Source organism: Rhamphochromis longiceps, linkage group LG18 (genome assembly GCF_057381845.1).
Source record: "Rhamphochromis longiceps isolate RC_006_pf linkage group LG18, R_longiceps_female_GT1.1, whole genome shotgun sequence".
Classification (NCBI taxonomy): domain Eukaryota; kingdom Metazoa; phylum Chordata; class Actinopteri; order Cichliformes; family Cichlidae; genus Rhamphochromis; species Rhamphochromis longiceps.
In genome coordinates this window covers 4,081,533-4,102,600 of record NC_140574.1, presented here as the reverse complement: position 1 = coordinate 4,102,600, position 21,068 = coordinate 4,081,533, and the positions used below count along the sequence as shown (strand labels likewise).

At 39.9% G+C, this 21,068-nt stretch overlaps 1 protein-coding gene across 1 annotated transcript in view; it reads right to left on the bottom strand.

Moving 5' to 3' along the window:
• Nucleotides 1–21,068, bottom strand: part of myo10 (myosin X) — a 128,765-nt gene that overhangs the window by 32,390 nt on the left and 75,307 nt on the right. Inside the window, exons 5-19 of the mRNA XM_085388128.1 lie at nt 10,606–10,740; nt 10,381–10,505; nt 9,868–9,881; nt 9,488–9,572; nt 9,208–9,311; nt 8,601–8,730; nt 7,898–8,016; nt 6,434–6,580; nt 5,980–6,080; nt 4,377–4,443; nt 3,923–4,015; nt 2,970–3,038; nt 2,707–2,789; nt 1,612–1,720; nt 494–574 (exon numbers count right to left, since the gene is read on the bottom strand). Coding sequence (XP_085244254.1) covers nt 494–574; nt 1,612–1,720; nt 2,707–2,789; nt 2,970–3,038; nt 3,923–4,015; nt 4,377–4,443; nt 5,980–6,080; nt 6,434–6,580; nt 7,898–8,016; nt 8,601–8,730; nt 9,208–9,311; nt 9,488–9,572; nt 9,868–9,881; nt 10,381–10,505; nt 10,606–10,740 — 1,462 coding nt within the window. The remainder of the gene's footprint in view (nt 1–493; nt 575–1,611; nt 1,721–2,706; nt 2,790–2,969; nt 3,039–3,922; nt 4,016–4,376; nt 4,444–5,979; nt 6,081–6,433; nt 6,581–7,897; nt 8,017–8,600; nt 8,731–9,207; nt 9,312–9,487; nt 9,573–9,867; nt 9,882–10,380; nt 10,506–10,605; nt 10,741–21,068) is intronic.

The following is a 21,068-nucleotide window of genomic DNA, read 5'->3' as shown; positions in this document are numbered from 1 at the left end:
CACATGCCATGCTGATGCTGACTCTATTTTTCTCAACCCTCTTTGTTTTTGCTCACATGGGCTATTGTATTTTCTATTGTGTTGTTTTCTATTTCCTCCAATCCTTAAATCAAAGAAACCAAAAGCCAAACACAACCATGCAAAGAATTTGAAAATATTTCATATGAACAACTGAAATCACTCATTTAACATTATTAAAAACAATATGCAGTAGATTTGGTTGATCCTTAGTTGGCAGAGATACTTAGTCCCACTAGTCCCAGTATATCATTTGTGTACATTAACCCTGCATTTTCCACTTCTCCTGCCTGTTGCTAAGCAACTGGAGGTGAAAGGTCACCAGAAGGGCCATACACTGTTCATTCCTGTCTGCAGTTCGTTGGTGGGGGAGGATTGTTTGATTATTAAATGACAGTCCCACACAGACTTCCCCACGGCCCAACATCTAGAATGTGTGCTCAAGGCAAAGCTGTGTGTGTTCGTGAGCACTCACCTTGTGTGTATTTGGTTTGATGCACCGGATAAAATATGGGTTGGAAGTGCTGAGCGTGGCCATCAAGGAGTGCAAAGAGTCCTGTAAGAAAATAAATGGGTGTAAACACTTTAGTTACTGCCACTATTACAGCCGTCTGAGCACAGAGAGCGTCACACACTATAGACAGAGATGCTCCTGCTCCACTATTTTCCAGCCTGCTTTGAGGATGCAGGCACAGTTGGTACCCTTACTGAGTGAGCTCCACAACCAGCAGGGTACACGAATACAGGACGAAGCCCTGCGTTTGCCGTCTGATGATGAAATTTATGTCACTTTGACCTTTTTTTAACTTGTAATCTTTACAAACATTTACAACAGGTCCAGTACTAAAGGTGTGTGAACATGTGCAGAAGCTACCGTGACATCCAACAGAAGCACTCGGAGATAACGACTCTCTATACATTTCATTCAGTCCTTATAGTATTATTACAACTTGTACAACATTGCTGCTACAACCACTGTTTCTGTTACTATGTCAGCTCAAACTCTTATTGCTGTAATAACCACAGACTGCAATTTCCTGGTCTGTAAAGAGAAGCCTATGAGAAAGTACCTCAAACATGTATTCTTTCTAATGGCCAGCAGGGGGAGACTCCTTGGCTGCAAAATAAATCTTTGTATAGGATTCTATGCAAAAATGACCCTACTTTTAAATTGATTTATTATCATAGCGTCTCCTTCTTTTAATTACTATCGCAACCATTATTTCTCCAAGTCACATGTTTTTGCTTTATCTGGAAAAACTACTTTACTCAAGCACTCTCTATTACTTTCAAAGTAGTCGCTGCTGCTACCACAACAACTGCACATTATTTAATAGGTATTAGTTAACAAATGTTTCTGCTGTTGCTCCTAATGCAATTCTTCCTATTATCACTCTTTCTTTTACTGCCTCTCTTACTAAGATTTGTGCCCCTGTAGCAAAACTCCCACTGCTGCTAATAAATAGCTTTTGGTGGTTTCTACACACCTGTGCAACTTTCCCAAAAACAGATCAATCAGCTGCAGCATTCAGCACTGCTAGAGAACAATTCAGGAAGACTTTAAAGTAAACACACTTTTTATTTGCGACTTACCTTAAACTGGGTGCTGACTGTGGGCCGTCTGTGTTTGATGCTGCTCTTCAGAGTGTCCTGTTTGTTCCGGCTCAGGACGTGTTCAAACAGATCGTAGACAAAGTCCAACCTGACAAATAGAAGCAAATAGTGTGATGTGGAATTTGCAGTGCAAATGCAAAAATGAAATAAACTGACAATAGTGTTGTTATGTAAAAGTCTAATTTAATACTATTGATGACCCTCTTTATGTGGGACTGAATAGCATTTTTATAGCTTCGCCTCCGTCCCACATTTTAAGTGGTTCTGCAGAACAAGTGCTTTTCTAAAGTTTAGCTTTTTCCCAGTATATATGAAAGGAAGGGTTTTTATTCAGGAAGGTCAGCCTGTCTGATGCGATACACATCAGGGACAAAAACAAATCACAAAAAGTCTCTAGCTTTACAGATTTTGTTGAATGTGATGGGAAATGAAGCCGCTGTTTATTCTGAGAAATAAAGTTTTTGCCTTTTTTGCTAGAGTTATTTTTCAATTTCACACAGGGGGAAATATGATATCTGCTAAACGTGTCAGATGTGGCTCAGAAATGTCATTTAATCTCTAAATACAGAAGCTGATATAACAGTGAAATAAACTCAGACATTCAGTCTCTGCATTGTTGACATGTCTCACTTTCTCCCACACAAACGGTGTTTGCCCCACATTTAGCTGGCTGGGATCTGGTCACCCTAGTTAATACTTACAGTGCCAGCCCCAACAAAGTGAAGGTTAAATAAAAGTCAGTTCTGATCAATCAATTTGAAAAATCACATTTTTGTCCAATTTCTAGTTTTCAGTTTTTGATTATTGGTGTGAAAAAAAAATTTAACTGAAGGAAACGAGAGAGGCCACTTAGAGGCGCTGTGCAGCTTAAACCATTATTGAGCTTAGCTGTAGAAAGGTTAGGAAAATGCTTTTGAGTCTAAATTTTTGTGAAAACTTAAACAAATATGAGATCAGTATGCCCATTTCCTTTTGAAATATAATTTAATAATTTAATTTATTTTAATTTCATTTAAATAAATGTGTGGTCCAACAATAGAAACGCAAAAATGCAAAGCAGGGCCACACGCCTACCTGCTCTCCCTCAGCATGTTCAGGATGTCGTCTCTGAAGGTGTCTCTGTTCTTCTCCAGCATCCCCCTCACGTCATACACCACCTGTGCCAAGCCACCACAGTGCGTCAGAGAGAGGCTTTCACTGGAGCAAATAAAAAGCCGAATAGCACCTGGACACGTGATTTGCTTTGGGGCTTCACTTTAAATCAATCTGCTGCTCCATTAAAACCACAAAAACACAACAATAAAAACAGTAAACAGAAACAGATATTATGGTCTCACCTCTCCTGCATAGTGTTTGACTCCAAAGTAGTGCACAGCAACACGTGGCTTCACATAGAAAGGGTTTTTCTGCAGGAGAAAACATGCTTTATGGTATCTGAGGTCATACCTGCAGAAAACTGAGGGAAATATTTGTTCCTAATGCTAAAAATTACAAATCAAGTCCCACCGTTGCTGTTTGAGTCTCCACTTAACACTCTTCTCTCTGGTTTTAATATATCTAAGAGTCATTTACTGGCTCTGAATCCTCTATAACAAGGCTGTAAAGCTGCACTAAAAGCACAGCCAAGAAATTATTTAGCAACATTAAAAAAAGAGCTCCCACTCACTCAAAGTATTACTCCTCTTTACTACTTGCAATGACATCAATGTTAAGTCAAATCAAATCAAGCTGCTTGCTCCACAGCCAAACACCAAGAAATGAGCAGCGCTGTTTGCTGGAAGCGATCGATATCCTCTCAGCAACATTAGACGTGAAGCTGCACCACAGCATGTAACGTGACACACTGTGAAGTTCCCAGTTTACCAGTTATTTATCAGATGGAAACGGAGAAAGTAGATGTGAAGTTGTGTGAAATTTGAGGCACTGATCGAAATTCATTTGAACATTATCGCAGAAGTCTGACGAATATTTAAAATTGGGTTTCACCCCACCATAAAGGAGTCTGTGTTTATTAATTAACTGTAGTGCCAACTAGGTATTAGTAGTATTAAAGTATTAAAGCATGCATTTAAAAAACTAAGATTCCTCACAAGTGAAAATGAAAACAGCAAACTTTTTAAGACTAAGGACAGGTGGGACCACTTTTATAGACCTTATATTTTTAAAGCAATGTAAAAAAAAAAAAGAAAGAAAGAGGGAAGTAGATGCACGTGTGGGACTGAACTGTTTTCCAACAGTTAAAAGGAGAAGCTCCAGCTGCCAAAGTGAATCAAAGTCAAGCGCGACATACTGAGTGCTGGCTGTGGAGTTTCTCCAGCAAGGTGTCGTCTGTGGCTTTGGGGAAGTGACTCTCCTCATTCATCAGTGCCAGAAGACCCAGTTTCTATGGAAACACAGATTTAATTACTATCAGCAGTCATCACCATGATTTATATCATCATCATCATCTTAAATGTCTCTACACTCACCACCTTTGTGCTCTTTTTGTTCAAGTCTTGTCTACTCTGATCTCATCACTGCTTTTTTTCTTGCTTTTGTAAAATAGTATCAGTCTACCACTATTAATATAACCACCACGCAAGCAATATAACCGCTGTCTCAATGAGGTCAAACCAATAACTAATACTACCTGCAACTGCACTTTTTGGAAATATTTGTTTGCATGGATCGTAGAAACACTTCTTTTAATCACTGACACAACAGTATTCGACTGCCACTTCACAAATCTTGAATCATCTGCATACCTTCTCAATCAAATCCAAACATTCTCCATTATCCATCCAGTCGATGTCAACCCAAACCAGGCCTTCTCTGCAAGACGCAGCAGGAAAAACAAACAAAAGGATTTAGTAGAGCGAATTAATAACGGACACATTTAAAGGCAGGGATGAAAGTACATCTGGTTTTATGCGTCATTCTAGTCTTTGCCACCTGCACCAGCATGTTTTCATCCCTGACTTCTTCTCATAGAGATGCTATGCATTTATAGCACAAAGCACAGATTGGTGGCAATCAAACTTAGTGTTTTAGTTCATAAGACAAGATTTTTCTTTAGGACAAATCTTTGTTCTTTTTTAAAGGAGCATCACGGTTCACTGCTACTCTGGGTTACTCCCAATAAAACAAACCCTCAAGACAAACATGAACAGAGACAAACCATGGATAAATGGAGGTGCTGGGCGATTATGCTGATTTCCCTCAACCTATTGATCCCATCAACCTACTTTTCTTTAAAATGAGTGGATATGAAAACATTTTGTTCAGTATATGTAAATTATTTGGCAGCGTACAAACTGCAAAGATTTTCTGTGATAGCTTAGCTGATGCAAAGCACTGTTTAACCCAGCGTTAAGAACGAGCTTATGTCATATTAAAGGCCTATAAACTTTAATCTTATTTCACACATAACATGACTTCACAATTTCCTGATATTCAAAACATCTTTTGAAAAACATTAGCTAGCAACTAATAAAGAGTCATCAGCAACCAAAACAAATGCTATAAGAAATATATCTATCTCAACCAGCTATATCAAATAAAAATACCTTCAGCATTTGTAACTGCTAGCTTACTTAATCCTACATATTCCCTTTTTAATTTTATTTTTTAATTATTAAACTTTCTTTGTGTAACACATTTAGTTTTGTTTGCTCTCCTAGCTTAGCAGAAAAAAGTAAAGTTAGCTTCACAATCAGAAAAAAAAAGCTTTATTGCACATACATCTCCCATGTTTGAATGACATTGCATTCAATGAACAAACTTCTAATATATTCTGAGATAGACCAGAATAAACAAAGCTCTGTGGAGATGTAGGCTAAACCATGTTTCTGTGGTAAGCATTTCCCCTACTAGCTTCCATTAAGTTTTCAGCATGAGATAATGATTCAGTTCCATTTTTGTGGGTTTATAATAGTAACAAATACTTGGCTGAAAGTGGCAGCGTTTCACAATTAGCAAAAACGACATTAATAATATGTGGATTCTTTTCTTTTCACCAATTTTCATTTAAGACTTCCTTGCATGCACCTCCTGCTGTAACACTAACTAAATAAAATCTTTAGGAGTACCTTCTACTTTTCTGGTCTCAAAATCTGTTCTGTAATATGTGTCGATCTTTTGTTTAATTTGATAATGTTAAAATAAAGTCTAAAATATTAATGTGATACATTAATATTAATTAATGTATGAAAAGGTAACATAACTATCAAAGAGTTGACCTGGACGGCCTGAAAACTTTACAGTTGTCTTCTTTTGAAAGCAGCATTAACAAACAGCAAAGTAACACTAGATCACAGACTTTTGGTGCAAAACAAATCGATGCATCACGAACAAACAACCTCCACCTACTTATTGTATTCAAGTTGCTCCAGGGAGAAAATGTGCTTGTTAAAATATTCCTGAAGCTTCTCATTTGCATAGTTGATGTTGAACTGCTCAAAGCGGTTGACCTGTGGGAAAATCAGGCGGTTATCAGACACAGAAAACAAAGACGAAGACTTAATGAACTGGAAAACGAGGAATCCCTGAGGGTTATTTACTGATTTCTTGATTAAAAACAAAGTATGATTAAAATTCTTGGGGAGGGGAAAGTTTATTCGAATGTGCTTGAACAAGCGATTGAAATTTAATTGAACTCAGTTACATTTAATAAACGTATTTGTCCCAGAGGGAATATTACATTCTCATGTCACAGTGGACTCACAGCCTGCTCACCCGTGGGTCTTTCCTGAGTTAACCCTTTGGACCACATAATACTTGGTCATTATATTGACATTTTAAGGGGGAATTTTACTAAACATACCTCAAAGTTCTCAAATCCAAAGATGTCCAGGATGCTGACTGACTTGAAGTCTTCTTTGCCCTTGATGCGGGTGTTGAGTTTGCGAATGATCCAGTTGAAACACTGAGAATAAAGTGCCATGGCCATGGAGTCTCGAGAGTCCACGGCCTGCAGAGGAGCAGGACAAACACAGTTGGTGTTCAGCTAAAGTCTTTAATTAGTGGCTTATTGGAAGGTCATGAATGAATAAACTGACACTACCTGGAAAATTAACATCATCCTCATTTTCTGACTCTTATTCTAATTTCTTATTAATTCACTTAATATTTTTACTATAAACACTGCCACAACTCCTCAATTAATCAATATGTTAAGTGACAGAAATTTATCTTCATGAAAAGTAAGAATAATCCATTATGCTAAATATTTTCTTGGTTTCCTGTTTAGATGATTGAAGCGATCATTTTTAGATTCTGTCATTAGCAACACAGACAAGAAACTGGGTAAAGAGAAAAAAACGTTTTTTTATATGTAAAGAAAAATGTAAGACGGCCAGTTAAACTGTGGAGGTAACCATAACCAGTAGGATACACAGTCCCCATCCTCCATGTTAACATGTTCAGAGAAACATAAGAGCAACTGGACTCTCAGGTCCCGGTAACATTTACTTTACCTCCATTGATGAATTAGTGAAAAAAAGGCACAAACAACCTGCTTTTGACTCAAGCGCAGCCCCCTACAGACTGATGAACTGAGGAAATAAGTTCAGCCCCCCAAAGGCCTCATTCATCACAAAGCAATAACAGCAGAGAATAGCCGGAAAGCTCGAACACTGTTTGGGTTTTGGGTGTGTTTTGTTTTGCCTTCACTTTAAACAGCCGGAACCTGCTTCAGGCTAAAATTAGTGAAGAATTGTTCTCTGTGAGGTTGAAGGTTTAAATGTGGAGATGCATTATGGGATGGATGCAGTAGATAGTATGACTGCTCACGATGTGAAAGTCAGGATATTTTTTTTTTTTATCTCTGTTGCACATATTTATCTGTGTTTATAATATGTAGATTTTCCACCTGATTCCATGAATATTATTAAGCTCTTTCAACCAATAAGAACTGGTCCTACTGCATTTGTCACCAAAGAACAGCAAAGCCAGTTTTTCCTGAACAAACATTCGAACTAAACTTCTTCTTGACAAATACTGTTAATGGTTAATTAATGATGTTAATTAATGATGTCATTTTCCTTGAGTCAAGCGTTAGGTTTTTCCTTCCATCTCATATTTATCACCTTCACTGCTAACTCTGCTTTGTATCAGTGTACTCATGGCTGTGGCAAGGTGTTGAGATTCAGTTTGATTTGGCCTCACATGCATTAGAGGCCCAACAAGGAAGGACCATTATAATCAAAACATGGCTGTTATTTTTTATCTGTAGCCATTTTTATTTGGTGGGATGGCTTTGATCTGGGATGTTTAAAGTACAACTGACCTGTTCCACAGTTAGTGGTGTGGAGATCTCCTCGCCCCTGAGGATCATGGACCGGTGCGTCAGGACCTCGGCAACCTGATCCGAGTTCAGCCCCAAGAGTTCAGATGTCCAGCTGAGTGCTGCCAACAAATGAAACACACCGTTAACGACTTTGGACGTAAAATGTCATTTTAAGTGGAGGAAACCACGAAACCAGACATCGTGTTTATTTAACTGGTCCTCATTCACACCATGATCACTGTCGTCAGCATCCTTTCCATTTGGCTTTTGACCTTGAAATGCATTAGCCTTTAATCAACCCAAAGGTGAAGTCACAGTGAAAGCAGATGAAAGTTTAAAACAGTCAGAAATTAAAGTTTTAACATGCTGAGACAATGTTAATAACGGCTTAGATCCTGGGTTTGTTTGTGCCCTGAAGTCTGAATATTTTACTCTGAATGAAAAGTTTTCAAGGAAAGTGAAACCAAACTAATGACAAGCTGTGGAAGTATTTAATTCTAATCTTCCCAAACAAACACTTTAAACATTTTGTTTGTGAGTAAAAAAAAAAGTTCTTTGTTTCAGACGTGGTTAAGTTTAATCATGAGAACTACTTTGTTGACAACAGTGCCAGACTTATGTGTTTGTAGGACCATAATTAGCTCGCCAAAGTTCATTGTAACCATATGAAGAAAAATGTGTGGAGGGGAAGGGTAAACTCTACCTGATTTGGAGGAAATCTGAGCCCCTCCGGCCGTCACGAACTCAATGTTTCCTGTGTGGAGGATCCCAGCCAGGAGGCGCAGGATCTCGTTGATGTTCTCCTCTGTAAATTGCATCGTTCGCATGGCGTTCTGGGAACCGCAAACACACAAGGAGAAAAGAACGGATGAAAACCTCAGGTCGCCTCTGGTGGCCTCATGTTTAAATTCTCACCAGCTGATTTTATTTCTTTTGGGTGGAAGTTGCTGTTAGAAACAATCCGTCCTGAGAAGCTGTAAAGACTTTAGGGCGTTCTTTGAGGTTTGGACTGATTTAAAGCCATAAGTCTGATGCTTTGGTTTGGCAGCAGTGATTTCAGCTTTCAGTCACCAGGATCAAAAGTTTCTTACTCTGACTTGTGATTATGAATCATGAGTAGCATACAGAAATATCATTTATGTCAAACTATGAGGGAAAAGGAAAAGTATGTGCAGTCTGTGCATTCTAAGTTTTTGCCACATTTTAAATTTGACCAAAACCAAATGTTTTGGAACACAGCACACACAGTAAAGTGCAAATAACTGTTACTTTTAGCCTTAAATCAGTAAATGCAACATAATCACGCGCACCAGAACATCCTGAAAAGTGCCCTTGTCGTTGATTGTTTTGTCATCCTGGCAGCTGGACTGTCTCAGGTAGTGATAGCTGTCAGGATGGGTCAACCCGAACGCCTCTGCAGACACACAGAAACACACTAATTACAACATCTATGACACATTTGAACCACGTTAGCTTTCTGCTCTTTCTGTGCCTGAAGTCTGTTTGCACTGACTCATAACTTCATCTGTGTTAACCTTCCTACTTAAATGCTTATTAAATTAAATGATGGTATTTTTTCCCATCATTCACCTCTCTGCTGGTTGTTGGTTCCTGCTAATATGGCGTAGAAAATGTGGTAGTTTCTCTCCCCTGGGTTCTGCCTGACCACTCGGTTCTGCAGAGGAAGAGGAGAGTTAATATACATCTTCACATCAAAACTAATGCTAATTTTCACATTTGACCAAACACACAGAACAGCAGCCTTAGTTAGTTTAAACTTCTAAAACTGAACCCAAAGATGGTGTGCTTTTACAACAAGATAACAAAAACTCCATGGAGCTGCTTGCACCTCCCTTCTTTACAAACATATTTCACAAAGTGAAAATGTGAAGTGAAAACCAGCAGCCTCCAGCACTCCTGATTCAACCCTAATCACAGATTTGGTGGGAGGAAGGAAGAAGAACACTCACCTTTTCTAAGAGGTCTGCAGCCACAAAAGTGTCAAGTGTCAAGGAACAAAACAGTCAAAAAAAGCCTGCACGCACAAAACTGCTAACAGAATTCTGCAGAAATGTTCAAATAGGACAACTTAAGCAAAGACCAGCATTAAAATGTATTAAAATTTCAATTCTGTGTTTACCAGCTAGTTAAACGTTGCATGAATTGTAGCTGGACTTTAAAATAAACTTTCAAAACACATGTGAACACATAAACACATAAATAAAGATGAAGGAATAACATCATCAAAAAAACAGTCAAATCAGTTTTATTTTAATGTTACAATCCTCGTGCTCCTAATGAAGGATTTGTGCTAATAAATGAACAGGAAGCTGTGGCTCTCTCTTGCTTGCTGTATTTTTACCCTTGACAGCAATTTTGCTAACCCCTTACAGCATGGCCTCCTTTAATGCTAAGCCTGCGCAGGAAATGAGCAGGGAAAGGAAGCGTAGGCCACTTAACATCAAGTTGGTTTTAAAGGATACAGTCGACAATTTTGCCTCCCTGGATGTTGCCTTTCTGGCTGACATGCAGCTGGACGAACTTCCCAAATCGGCTGGAGTTGTTGTTGTACACAGTCTTGGCGTTCCCAAAGGCCTCCATGATGGGACTTTAGAGTGAAGAAAGGACGTGATCATTAACCAGGAAAGCAATTGAGCCATTACCCCATAGCACTATGGAGTTAATTTGTAATGATAGGTGTAATTTACCTGCTCTCCAGCAGTGCCTCCTCCACATGTGACGTCTTGTCTCGGGATGATACTTCCAGCGAGTGTTGGCTCATTGCTGACAGGAACTTCAGGATCAGTTTGGTGCTTTCTGTTTTACCAGCGCCGCTCTCTCCACTGAGGGAAAGGAAAGAAAAATAAACACAATCTCGAAGATGCCTCAGAAATTAAGCAGTGATGTCATAAGAAGATTCATTTAATGGATTTCTTTAGCAGGTTTCAAATCACACTTATAGTTTTGGTTATAAGTTAAATTTAATATTAGCGTTCCACACACAGCTCATGGCATCGAGATGTTCTGGGGAAATATTCAAAACCCAACCACTAGATGGCGCACTGGGCACTGCTAACTGACTTAGGATCCCTGGCTCTTGTATTGAAACCAGTCAATGAATCAAATCACACGTGAAAGTCAATATCATAAAAATAAGAAGTGACATAAAGCCACGGGAGGCATGAAGCATGACGGGATGAAAAACCTGATTCATGTGGGAAACAAAACAGCAAAAATGAGTAACTAATAGTTAAGAATGGCTCCTTTTGCTTTTTCTAGCCCCACATTTTTATTCATACACTCTACTAGAGCAGCTTTGGATGATTAACACAGAGCATCAAACAGAACAGGTGGGTTTGACCTCTCTGCTCAAAGACAGAACTGTGTGCTTCAGGCGACCAGATCAGGGAAATCTATTCTCACTGATCGGTGAGCACAGAGGGTCGACAAAACTGAAATGCAGCAAGCTCATGCCCTGTAAGGATACAGCAGCCACAATGAAGCACACAATTGAATGACCATTGCAACAATGATTAAGTTTTATTCTATAAATAGAGAAAAAGCATCATTTAGTCATGGATAGTCATTCAACAGCTACAGTCCTTTATAATAACCCCACTTTATTCTACAGGCAGGGGCTGTGTGTATATGGGGCAGCAAACTCCACACACTCAGAGCCAACGCTTACAACAGCCACTCTCCACGCGCTGTGCTGATGACTGTGATTTTTGCTATTCAAACCACCTGACAAGCTTCATCTGCCTGAACCACAATCACCACTTTCATCCCACTACAGACTTGGTATACACACACACACACACACACACACACACACACACACACACACACACACACACACACGCACACACACACGGATTCTAGAAGTTTTCACTTGAATAACCTGGTGACATTTATCAGATGCCTGAGGTACATTAAACACAACACGACTGACAGAAATGGACAGAAAGGGGTGTAGAATCACCCAACATAATGTCCAGCTGCACCTCTACTGCTGTAATCGGTAACACAAGTTTCTTGTCAAACACAGCAGGATACCCTCACGCACATCACAGTGACATTTAACGTGAACCTGGCAACCCACAGCCAAACAGTGTGAGGTTCAGGCGAGTCACGTTAATAATCAACCCTGAAAACCTAGACACCGAGAGCAACCCCCGACTGTTAGATTACTCTCCCCAAAAATGCATTATTCAACAGACACACTAAAGACCTGTAAGAAGTTACACTTAGTGGTCATAAGTAAGACAACTACAGCAGTAACAGCTCCTCTGACCTTTTCTGGAAGCCTGGGAGAAAATAGGTTCGAAGGAAGCGTACCAGTGATACTGTCAGGAAACATCAGAGCGTGCTAAGTAGACTGAAAAGAAATCCATGCAAGTCAGAATCACCAGCAGAATATTTTATTAATCCCTGAGGAAATTATGTAGTTACAGTTGCTCCAACTTACAAAATATAACAAAATAGTTCTGATATATACAAATAGCTCAATTTATAAATATGCTACTGGTAGGTAAAAGACGGATGCAGCTTGCAAGTCTGTGAAATAAATGTAGAATTGACCTAAACCTGCAATTATAGAAATGACAAACGGGGGGCGACACCTCTGGATGCAAAAAGAAGTAAATGCATAGAAGTCTATGGAAAAATGACCCTCAGTTATTTACTGTGACCTCAGTAAACACTGATGAGTTTATGGGCTGGATCTGTGAATGACATATCAGGATAATTTGGATCATGAATTGCTCCCATCAGCATCCATGGGGATAATAAAGCAGCTGGCCAATCTTTTGACTGAAAAACTGACACTTTATAAGTAAGAAGTGTCCCTTTGTGATATCTGAATGTCAGCGAAGCTAAAATGGAAAAGCTCAGTTAGGGGCTTCAAAACTGTGGGATGGCACCGTGGCTACATCCATCTTTTATATACAGTCTATGGGTTGCTGGCATCTTTACTTTTAAATCAATATAAAGATATAGGCGAGAATACTTATCATTTTACTTAGTTTGGTGGGATGAGCTGGAGATCTGGGCTGAATAATTAAATCAGAATGTGATGAAACTTTTAAACTTTATTCAAAGAAAAATTAATCAAACCTTTTAAGCTGCCTTTAAAAAAAAAAGATCTGATTTGACTGGTGACTCACGCAGTGTTTGCGTCCCACTGAACATGGAAATGAAAGCTCTGGCTTCCTCTCTGTTCATTTAGGCAGTAGATAGATGCCCAGAGGCATTTCCAAGATGACCCCTGAGTTACAAGATTGCTTCTAGATTTGAGTGAAAATAATGTGAAAACCATTATCTTCAACATATCTTCAATGTGTTTTTGTTGGGTGGGAGCCTTAATTAAATGTCTGCGGGCCGAAATTGCTATGTGACCTAACCCCCGAGGAGGAAGCACCACAGCACGCTTGTTTGCCTTTGTTATGAAATCCTGTTTACGACACCTCAAAACTTCCTTTTTTTTAAAATGAGAGTTTCTCTCACATCTGCAAACATTTGGTGACAGTAGATGGGACTTTATTTAGGAAGAAAACTCTTCATTTGGATAATGGCTGGGTGACTCCCCTCAGAGAGATCAGTGTTTGACATGTGGTTTTTCCTGCTGGTAGCTCCTTCACCACTGAACAGACGTGTTTCTGTGTTCTGGTTTGTATGCAGGGAGGAGAAAAAAGCCTGAAAGAAACTAAGGATGGGACTAAAAACATTCATGGATATTTTTTTAGCCTTAGTTCAGCTTCAGTAACGTTCTTCTTTTTCATTTTTCATTTTTTATTGTTTTTCTAGCTCATCTAACATAAGTCAGGCTGAGAGTTCAGTACAAGGATGTTGTAACTTGGATCTTATGTGCATTAAAACAGCCCACTAAACTTGTTAGCTGACTAGAAAAAGGTCAATCAGCAACAGCTCTGGGGGGCGGAGTCAGTTTTGGCACAAAGAATTGGGAATTTAATCTTTTTTTGGTATAAAACTTTGACACTGTTGAATACTTCGAAGTGAATACATCTGCTTTAACTTTGTTAACTAAATAACTGATATATCAAAAAATTATTTTTCACATTATGATCATCTGTAACAGACTTTCTTTCCTTCATTTAAAATAATCCTCTCAGAATCTGCACATTACCGAAGAGGCAAAGACTTAAAGGTCGACTAAAGTCCTCTACTCATAAGCCCACAATCCAAGCAGATACTACAGAAATATTACAACACCTTGGAAACTAATTGGATGCATGCTTTATATAATGACGCTGGCAGCAAATTGAGGAAATTCCACTTGAAGAGAGGCAGTGGGAAACATATGGACAGGGTTGCATTACAACAGATCGTCCTCTCGAGGCATTATGGTGGTTCAGAGGCCTGATGGACATACCACACAGTCACAGCACCATGAAAAACATTCATGCTCTTTACATCACCTCGCCTACCACTGACAGCTAATCTGACAACGCACAAATGTTCTTTGTTACCCGACAACTACACCAGGTGATCTGACAGCCATCCTGCTGAACTTCTCTTTTATTCGACATGTCTGCAGATGACTTTGTATGTGGGAAAGTGGAAAGATACCATCTCATTTACATCTAAAGACTGCAAAACATTATTCAGATATTTAATTTTCTATTACAAATATTATGAGTGATTATCAGCTTAGGGATAAAATCCCTTTAACATGCATTTAATGCATATTTTGGATCTATAAATTTAAAGTATTTTAAATTCAAATTATTTAGAGCATAAACTTCATAGCAACCTTCACTTTTTGGACCTTAATGCTTTTAATTTTACTTTTATTGTTGGCATTTAAAAAGTCTTTGTTGGTTTTAGGAAAAGTTTATGGTTTGGGTTACAGCGTTTTAGTTGATGAAATGTACAACTAGAAATAATGTTTAAACCTTATTTATGTGAAACTGCCTCAACAAAGTAGTGAGAGAACCTATTTGTGGGTCATCTTAAAAAGCAGAGCTTTGACAGCCTTGTCATTGTCTCTTGGACAGTGCTTTGGGAAACACTGCTTGCTTTTGCAGAGTTTTATAAATAAAGTTGAACTTGTAGCAGGAGAGGCCACATCCTTAAAGTCAGTGTCACATTCCTGATGGACACAGAACAGGACTGGAGATAACATAAACTCTCTGGGTGACTTGCAATAACTTCTGACATGAACAGGCAGCGCATGAGTGTCGATGTTATGACAGAAGAGACTGAAGTTAAAAAAGGTGGAAAATGAAGTTTTAGTGATTCAAACGGCAGATCTCAGCAGTGCGTCTCACCAGCAGCAGGTCAAACTTTAAAGGCTTTCACATGTGACTCATTTGAATAACTTCTTCTACACAAATGGGCCAATCAGAAAAGGCCTGTTAAACGCAAGTCACCTAAAAGACTTCTGGCAGAGAGCCCCACACACCCACAAAGATGCCTAAACAGGCACACACACACACACACACACACACACACACACACACACACACACACGGAGCTATACAGCACCCTGCTTTTGTACTAATCCCTGGCTCCCCCCGTGTTGTTGCCACCCAAGGCAAAAGCCCCCCCACAGGCAGGAAGGAGGGAGTCTGCAGCCAGGCGACTGATTGTGTTGGACGAACTGCCTCCACAGCTCTGGACCTCACTCAGACTCTTTGTACTGAGGCAAAGAGCCTCAGTTTCTGCTAGAGAGTGAAAGAGTTTCTGAGCAGGGAAGAGAAACCGAGATGAGGAGCGACACGCAAAGAGAGAAGAGAAAAAAAATCTGTCTACACAAGTAATTGAATCTGGGAAATGTACTGGCTCTTTTCACTGGGACAAAAATGGTAAATGGCCTGTATTTATATAGCGCTTTACTAGTCCCTAAGGACCCCAAAGCGCTTTACATATCCAGTCATCCACCCATTCACACACACATTCACACACTGGTGATGGCAAGCTACATTGTAGCCACAGCCACCCTGGGGCGCACTGACAGAGGCGAGGCTGCCGGACACTGGCGCCACCGGGCCCTCTGACCACCACCAGTAGGCAACGGGTGAAGTGTCTTGCCCAAGGACACAACGACCGAGACTGTCCAAGCCGGGGCTCGAACCGGCAACCTTCCGATTACAAGGCGAACTCCCAACTCTTGAGCCACGATCGCCCCACAAAGGTGAAATGTTCTCATCGACCGATAGAAGCTGTTTTCATAAAAGAAGATTAAGATTAAATTACTTGTCGAGCTGGTGTGGAATGCACCTTGTAAGGTTCGACGGGCACCTCTGCACGTCATGTCCTACACACTTACACACTTCTGTGAGTTCAACAGATACTTGATTATATCTCACCCTGTCTATGCCTATTAACCCTTTTACAGTAAATAACTAGACCACATTGCATCATGGGACGTTCAGATGGTCTCACACTCTATATTTATTGTTTTATTGTTGTTTCTAATCTGCTGTGTAAGTTAGGGGTGTCCAGAGGATCTGGAACATTTGCATTCCTTTAACCAACATGTTGACAGTAAAGCAAATATTAACTGACCTACTAGCACATTTTAGTAAATCATACTATGAATTCTTAAGACAATGCTGAATTAACTACACTTCACATTTTTTGTCACTTTAAACATGTAAAAATCGAGAATTAAAATAAGAAATAATGTGCAGCCAGAAATATAAAAACTAAAACACTTAGAGGGAAATATTTTGTTTTATTGTCTTTAGCGAGTCTCTGTTCTTCCTCAATACACAGATTTATAAACAGGTGAGGACCTCCTTCATCTTCATGACACAAAGCCTCCTGTTTTAGATTACTGGAACATTGCACACTATAAAATGATAAGAAGTGTAGACGTGCGAGTGATAAAGGTATACAGGTTATTGCATGAAAAAAAAATGCATTTTTCAAGAAAGAAATACTTGTTAGAAACTCCAAAAACACATGATTACCATTTGGAGTTGATAATCGGAAGGCCAATTAAAAACAAATGCATCATTCATTACATAAAATTGTGGGTAATTTATAAATGGCAGCATCCAATAACACTGATCACACTGGATCCTTACAGCTCACGACATCCAAACAAAATCAAATCTCAGACCAAAAGTTGCTAAAGTTGATAAAAGAGGCTGCTGGTGATGTGTGACGGGGGAAAGGTGTGAGAACACTGTATTAATAGAACGTATATGAAGACAAAGCCATTTCCTGCACTACACAGTCTATGTATGAACACAAACTTTTGCATATTTACACTGTGCTGTTTGGCTGAGTGCTTTCTTGTGTGTGAACAGTTTGAGATTAGATAAGAGACGTGATGATAGGCTGACCAGACGTCTGCAGATGTTGCAGTGGGAGCGGGGCTTAACTCAGAAAGTTTAGTCTGATTATCAGAGTGAAGTGCAGCTAAGCCTGAGCTTAGACTGAAGTGCGACTCGTGCTAAAAATCTAACCCTGTATAAGGGATTAGACCTTTTTCTTCCAGCCCAGCGTCAGACTAATGTCAAAATACCCACAGCTGGAGTTTTCAATCTGAGCCCAGACAGCTGTGCTGATCCAGTCTCTGCTGCTTACTTATCCAACAATGGACTGAGTTCAAGGTGTTTTTCTTCAGGCACTAATGCCCCCTATAGCAGCACCGCCTCTTACCCTACCAGTGTTTGCAACAGCCTTTACTTCCATGTGACACCAACCTCCTCCACAGCATCCAGGATCAGGTCACCAGTCCTGTCTGGATGTCCCCCACAGATGGTGAAGAATGATTAAAACCTTCCCCAGCTTTTAGAGCATCTTTAACAGGATCTCACGAGTATTTTAAGTTACCTGGGATGCGTCATTATTTAACGTGAAACTCATGAAAAGGCACTGATGCTTATTTCTACATGTAAACACTGATAAAACGCAAACACCATAAAATTTCACATTTAGAAAACTGCTCGTCTCATGTTACACTTAAATCTGCACAGTTAGTTATGTTTCCGCTCCACCAGGCTCTCTTCCTTTGCTGTGATCCATTCCTTCCTTTGGTCACAAATTATGTGTCAGACACTCAAAGCAGGCGAAACAGAGAAATCCTGCTGAATCCCAAGAGAAACCCTCTCAGGTATGTTTTCATAAGGCTTTGCTGCAGGGCTTTTGTGACCCCCACATGCCTGAATAATTAACAAGGCTGGAGACTATTGGGTTTGACCCGGCACCCACCTATGGGTCAGGAGGTCAGAAACAAACTGCTGGGGGAGGGAACCTGTAGGCTGGGCAGAAAAACACCTCGACAGCTTTGCAATTTAAAAATTCGAGCCTTTCTAGCCATAAAAAAAGCAGCCCAACAAGCCAAAGTTTGCAAATGAAAAAGTTTGATTGTATTGAAGCTTCAGGCATGAGTGTGCTAGCTTTTGTTTTGTTCTTAAATGACAAACTTGTTCTGACTGTCGATTATTACAGTGTTCAAACACCCTGGCTGTCTGCTTAATATGACCATTTGTAAATGTTGAACCAATGACATGAGTGTTAGTGAGCTGCTCTAACAGCCTCCACTCTTCTGCCTTTAATCTTTCATTCACATGTTGGAACCTGCCTGCAAAGGCTTGGTCTCATCCACAGCATTAATGAGGTCCATCACTTCTACTGTGTGGTAAGGTGTTTCACAGTCTGCATTCCAAGTTCATCCCAGTAGAGCCGGACAGGGTCAAGGTCAGTGTTTACTGCAGGTCAGTCAAGTCCTGTCCCGGCAGTAACCTCCATACATGCAAGTCCCAAATACTGTACAAGGATTGAATTTATAGAAGTCACCTGTTCGTGTTCCATTTAGATTTAGATATAGACGTATATATATTTAGATTTAGGGCGTGGTTAATACAATTCTCTGATGAAGGCATGGCTTATTCTGCAACACTAAAGTTGTAAGAATGCTACTGAGCCAACAAAGAAATCAGGTTCATAAGAAATGGAGAGAATTAGCTAATAAAATGTGAATTAGAGGTCTGCATCTCTGGTTTATTGCTTTATTATCCAAACTTAAACCTGCCATGGTGGCATCTTCTGTGCACAGCGAGCGTTTGGAGGTTTTCCAGGATTTTCTTTGCTGGCGGTGGGGAGGGCATTTTTGCTGAAATCTGCAGCACCAGCTCAAAGGGGGGGCTTCCATTAAAACAATGTGGCTCGATGTAGGCAGGTACCCGCATAATTGAAAATGCAGAGTGGCATTTATGAGCATTAATGAGCAGATGGCCTTGTGTTATAGAGCTGGCCTCTTCCTCCTCCTCCTTCTCCTCTTCCACTTATTTTACACCAGCTTCTGTTTCATTCGCCTCCCCCTGACTGGATCTGATTACCCACAATCCCTAAATCCAGTGAGAGAAGCTTCCTGCCTCGCCTGAAAGTGCCAGCTTGCGATTTATAGCTCTTCTTCCTCCCTCTCTCTCTCAAACACACCATGAAGCGAACCTTTCTGTGTATGGGTGGAGGTGCTGGCATGTTACATGTTTTATGAGGGTCTGCACCGAGACCGCTTTGGTGATTTTGGGGGACCTGCAGGAGAAATGTGTGTGGGTGTCAGAGATCATTGTGAACCATGCCACGTACTGCGGCAGCTGGGCAGGACTTCGACTCTGTGTTAAAATGATCCTCCACCCAAAGTCTAACTTCAGGGTATCAAAAATACGACCTTTATGAGCCTGAAAACCTGCCTGTAAAAAGTCTGCAGTCGGCTCTGTCATGGAGGGCAACGACTGCGTCAGTGATCTGGTTTCAAGTATTGGTCGTCTCACTCTTTGCCACTGAAATGCATTTAAATTATCTTTTTAAATGCAAGTACAGTAAAGTCAGTAATTCAGTCACATTTAATTTGACCCAGTTCAACACACTGCAGCCAATCGGACGTGGTTAGAAAGTTAGAAATAAACTGCTTTAGTGGGAGATCACATATGAGAGGCGAGTATTTAAACACTCAGGTCTTTCTTCACTGCCATGACTGCCACTCATTAATAACTGCACTTAATGGATCCTGTGTTGACTAATTAAATGATATCGTTTGATATATGATGTTGAATGACTCAGAATTATTTTTGTGTGGTTACAGAGAGGGCATCATGTGTTTTCATTGACCACCACAGAGCATGACAAAAACAGCCTCAGTTCTGATCCTCAGTCAAAAAGTCGGCCCACACAGCCGGCAGCGGCCCTCAGGAGAAACACAAGGTGGTGCAGAACATTTTTCTAGCTTTTGAATTTTGTTTTAATTCAAAGATCGTCTGTTTGATTTTTACAGTTTCACAGTGGAAAAATAGATATCTGTATGTGTTTTTTACAAAGCGCTGCCAAGTCTATAACCCTTAACCTAAGCGTTTTATTCCTTTGCAAAGTTTAAAAGTCTACCTTCAGGGTAACAATTAGCAGCTAATTAGCAGCTCAGAGGCAGTAAAACACTGACAGAAAACAAACCCAGTGCTTAGAAGTGAAAGTCTTAAACTTCCCTGCCTGAGGGGTCCAAAAGAAAAAAAGAAAGAAACTCTGGTGGTACCGTAGTTTAAAACAAGTTATTTAAGAGTAGTAGTAAATTCTGTACGTAAACTTAAGTATATTGCTAAGTATAACCTTAAGCATATAGTGGTCAGGCTGTCAGACGACAGTGTTTGCGCTCTTTCATTGTAATCACCCTCATTTCCTATTTCGCAACATTGTAACCAGCTGAATTCTTAAGACAATGGAGCGCATAAAAAGCTGCCACATCGAACCTCAAAATATTCGGAATACGAAACCAATCAGAGTTAGAAGAGGATAATCAAGCAGTGCAGAGTGTACCTTGGAAAGCTCAGTGTGTCATTTACTCTATTTTAACAGACAGAAAACCATCAGGTTGTGTTTTAGCTGAGACAACAGCTAAAGGTTACGGCTGTGGTCTGCGGTCTGTCCTCTCTGGCCTGGATGACTTCACGTGCTGCTTTGCTGTCATGGAAAAAAATTACACAACTGAACTGTAGACTTTATTTTTCTTTCAACTTTTCACTTTCTGTGGTGAATTTAAAAAGTTTCACAAGCTCTGTTCCCCTTTGTTAAAAATGTTCCACAGTTTTGTCCAATATACAAGAAACAACAAATGATTTTTCTTGAAAAGCGAAAGGTGATGAAGACAAACACAAAGCAGATCCACAGCAGCGATACGACTCGTTAACAAAGTGACAGCATTGTG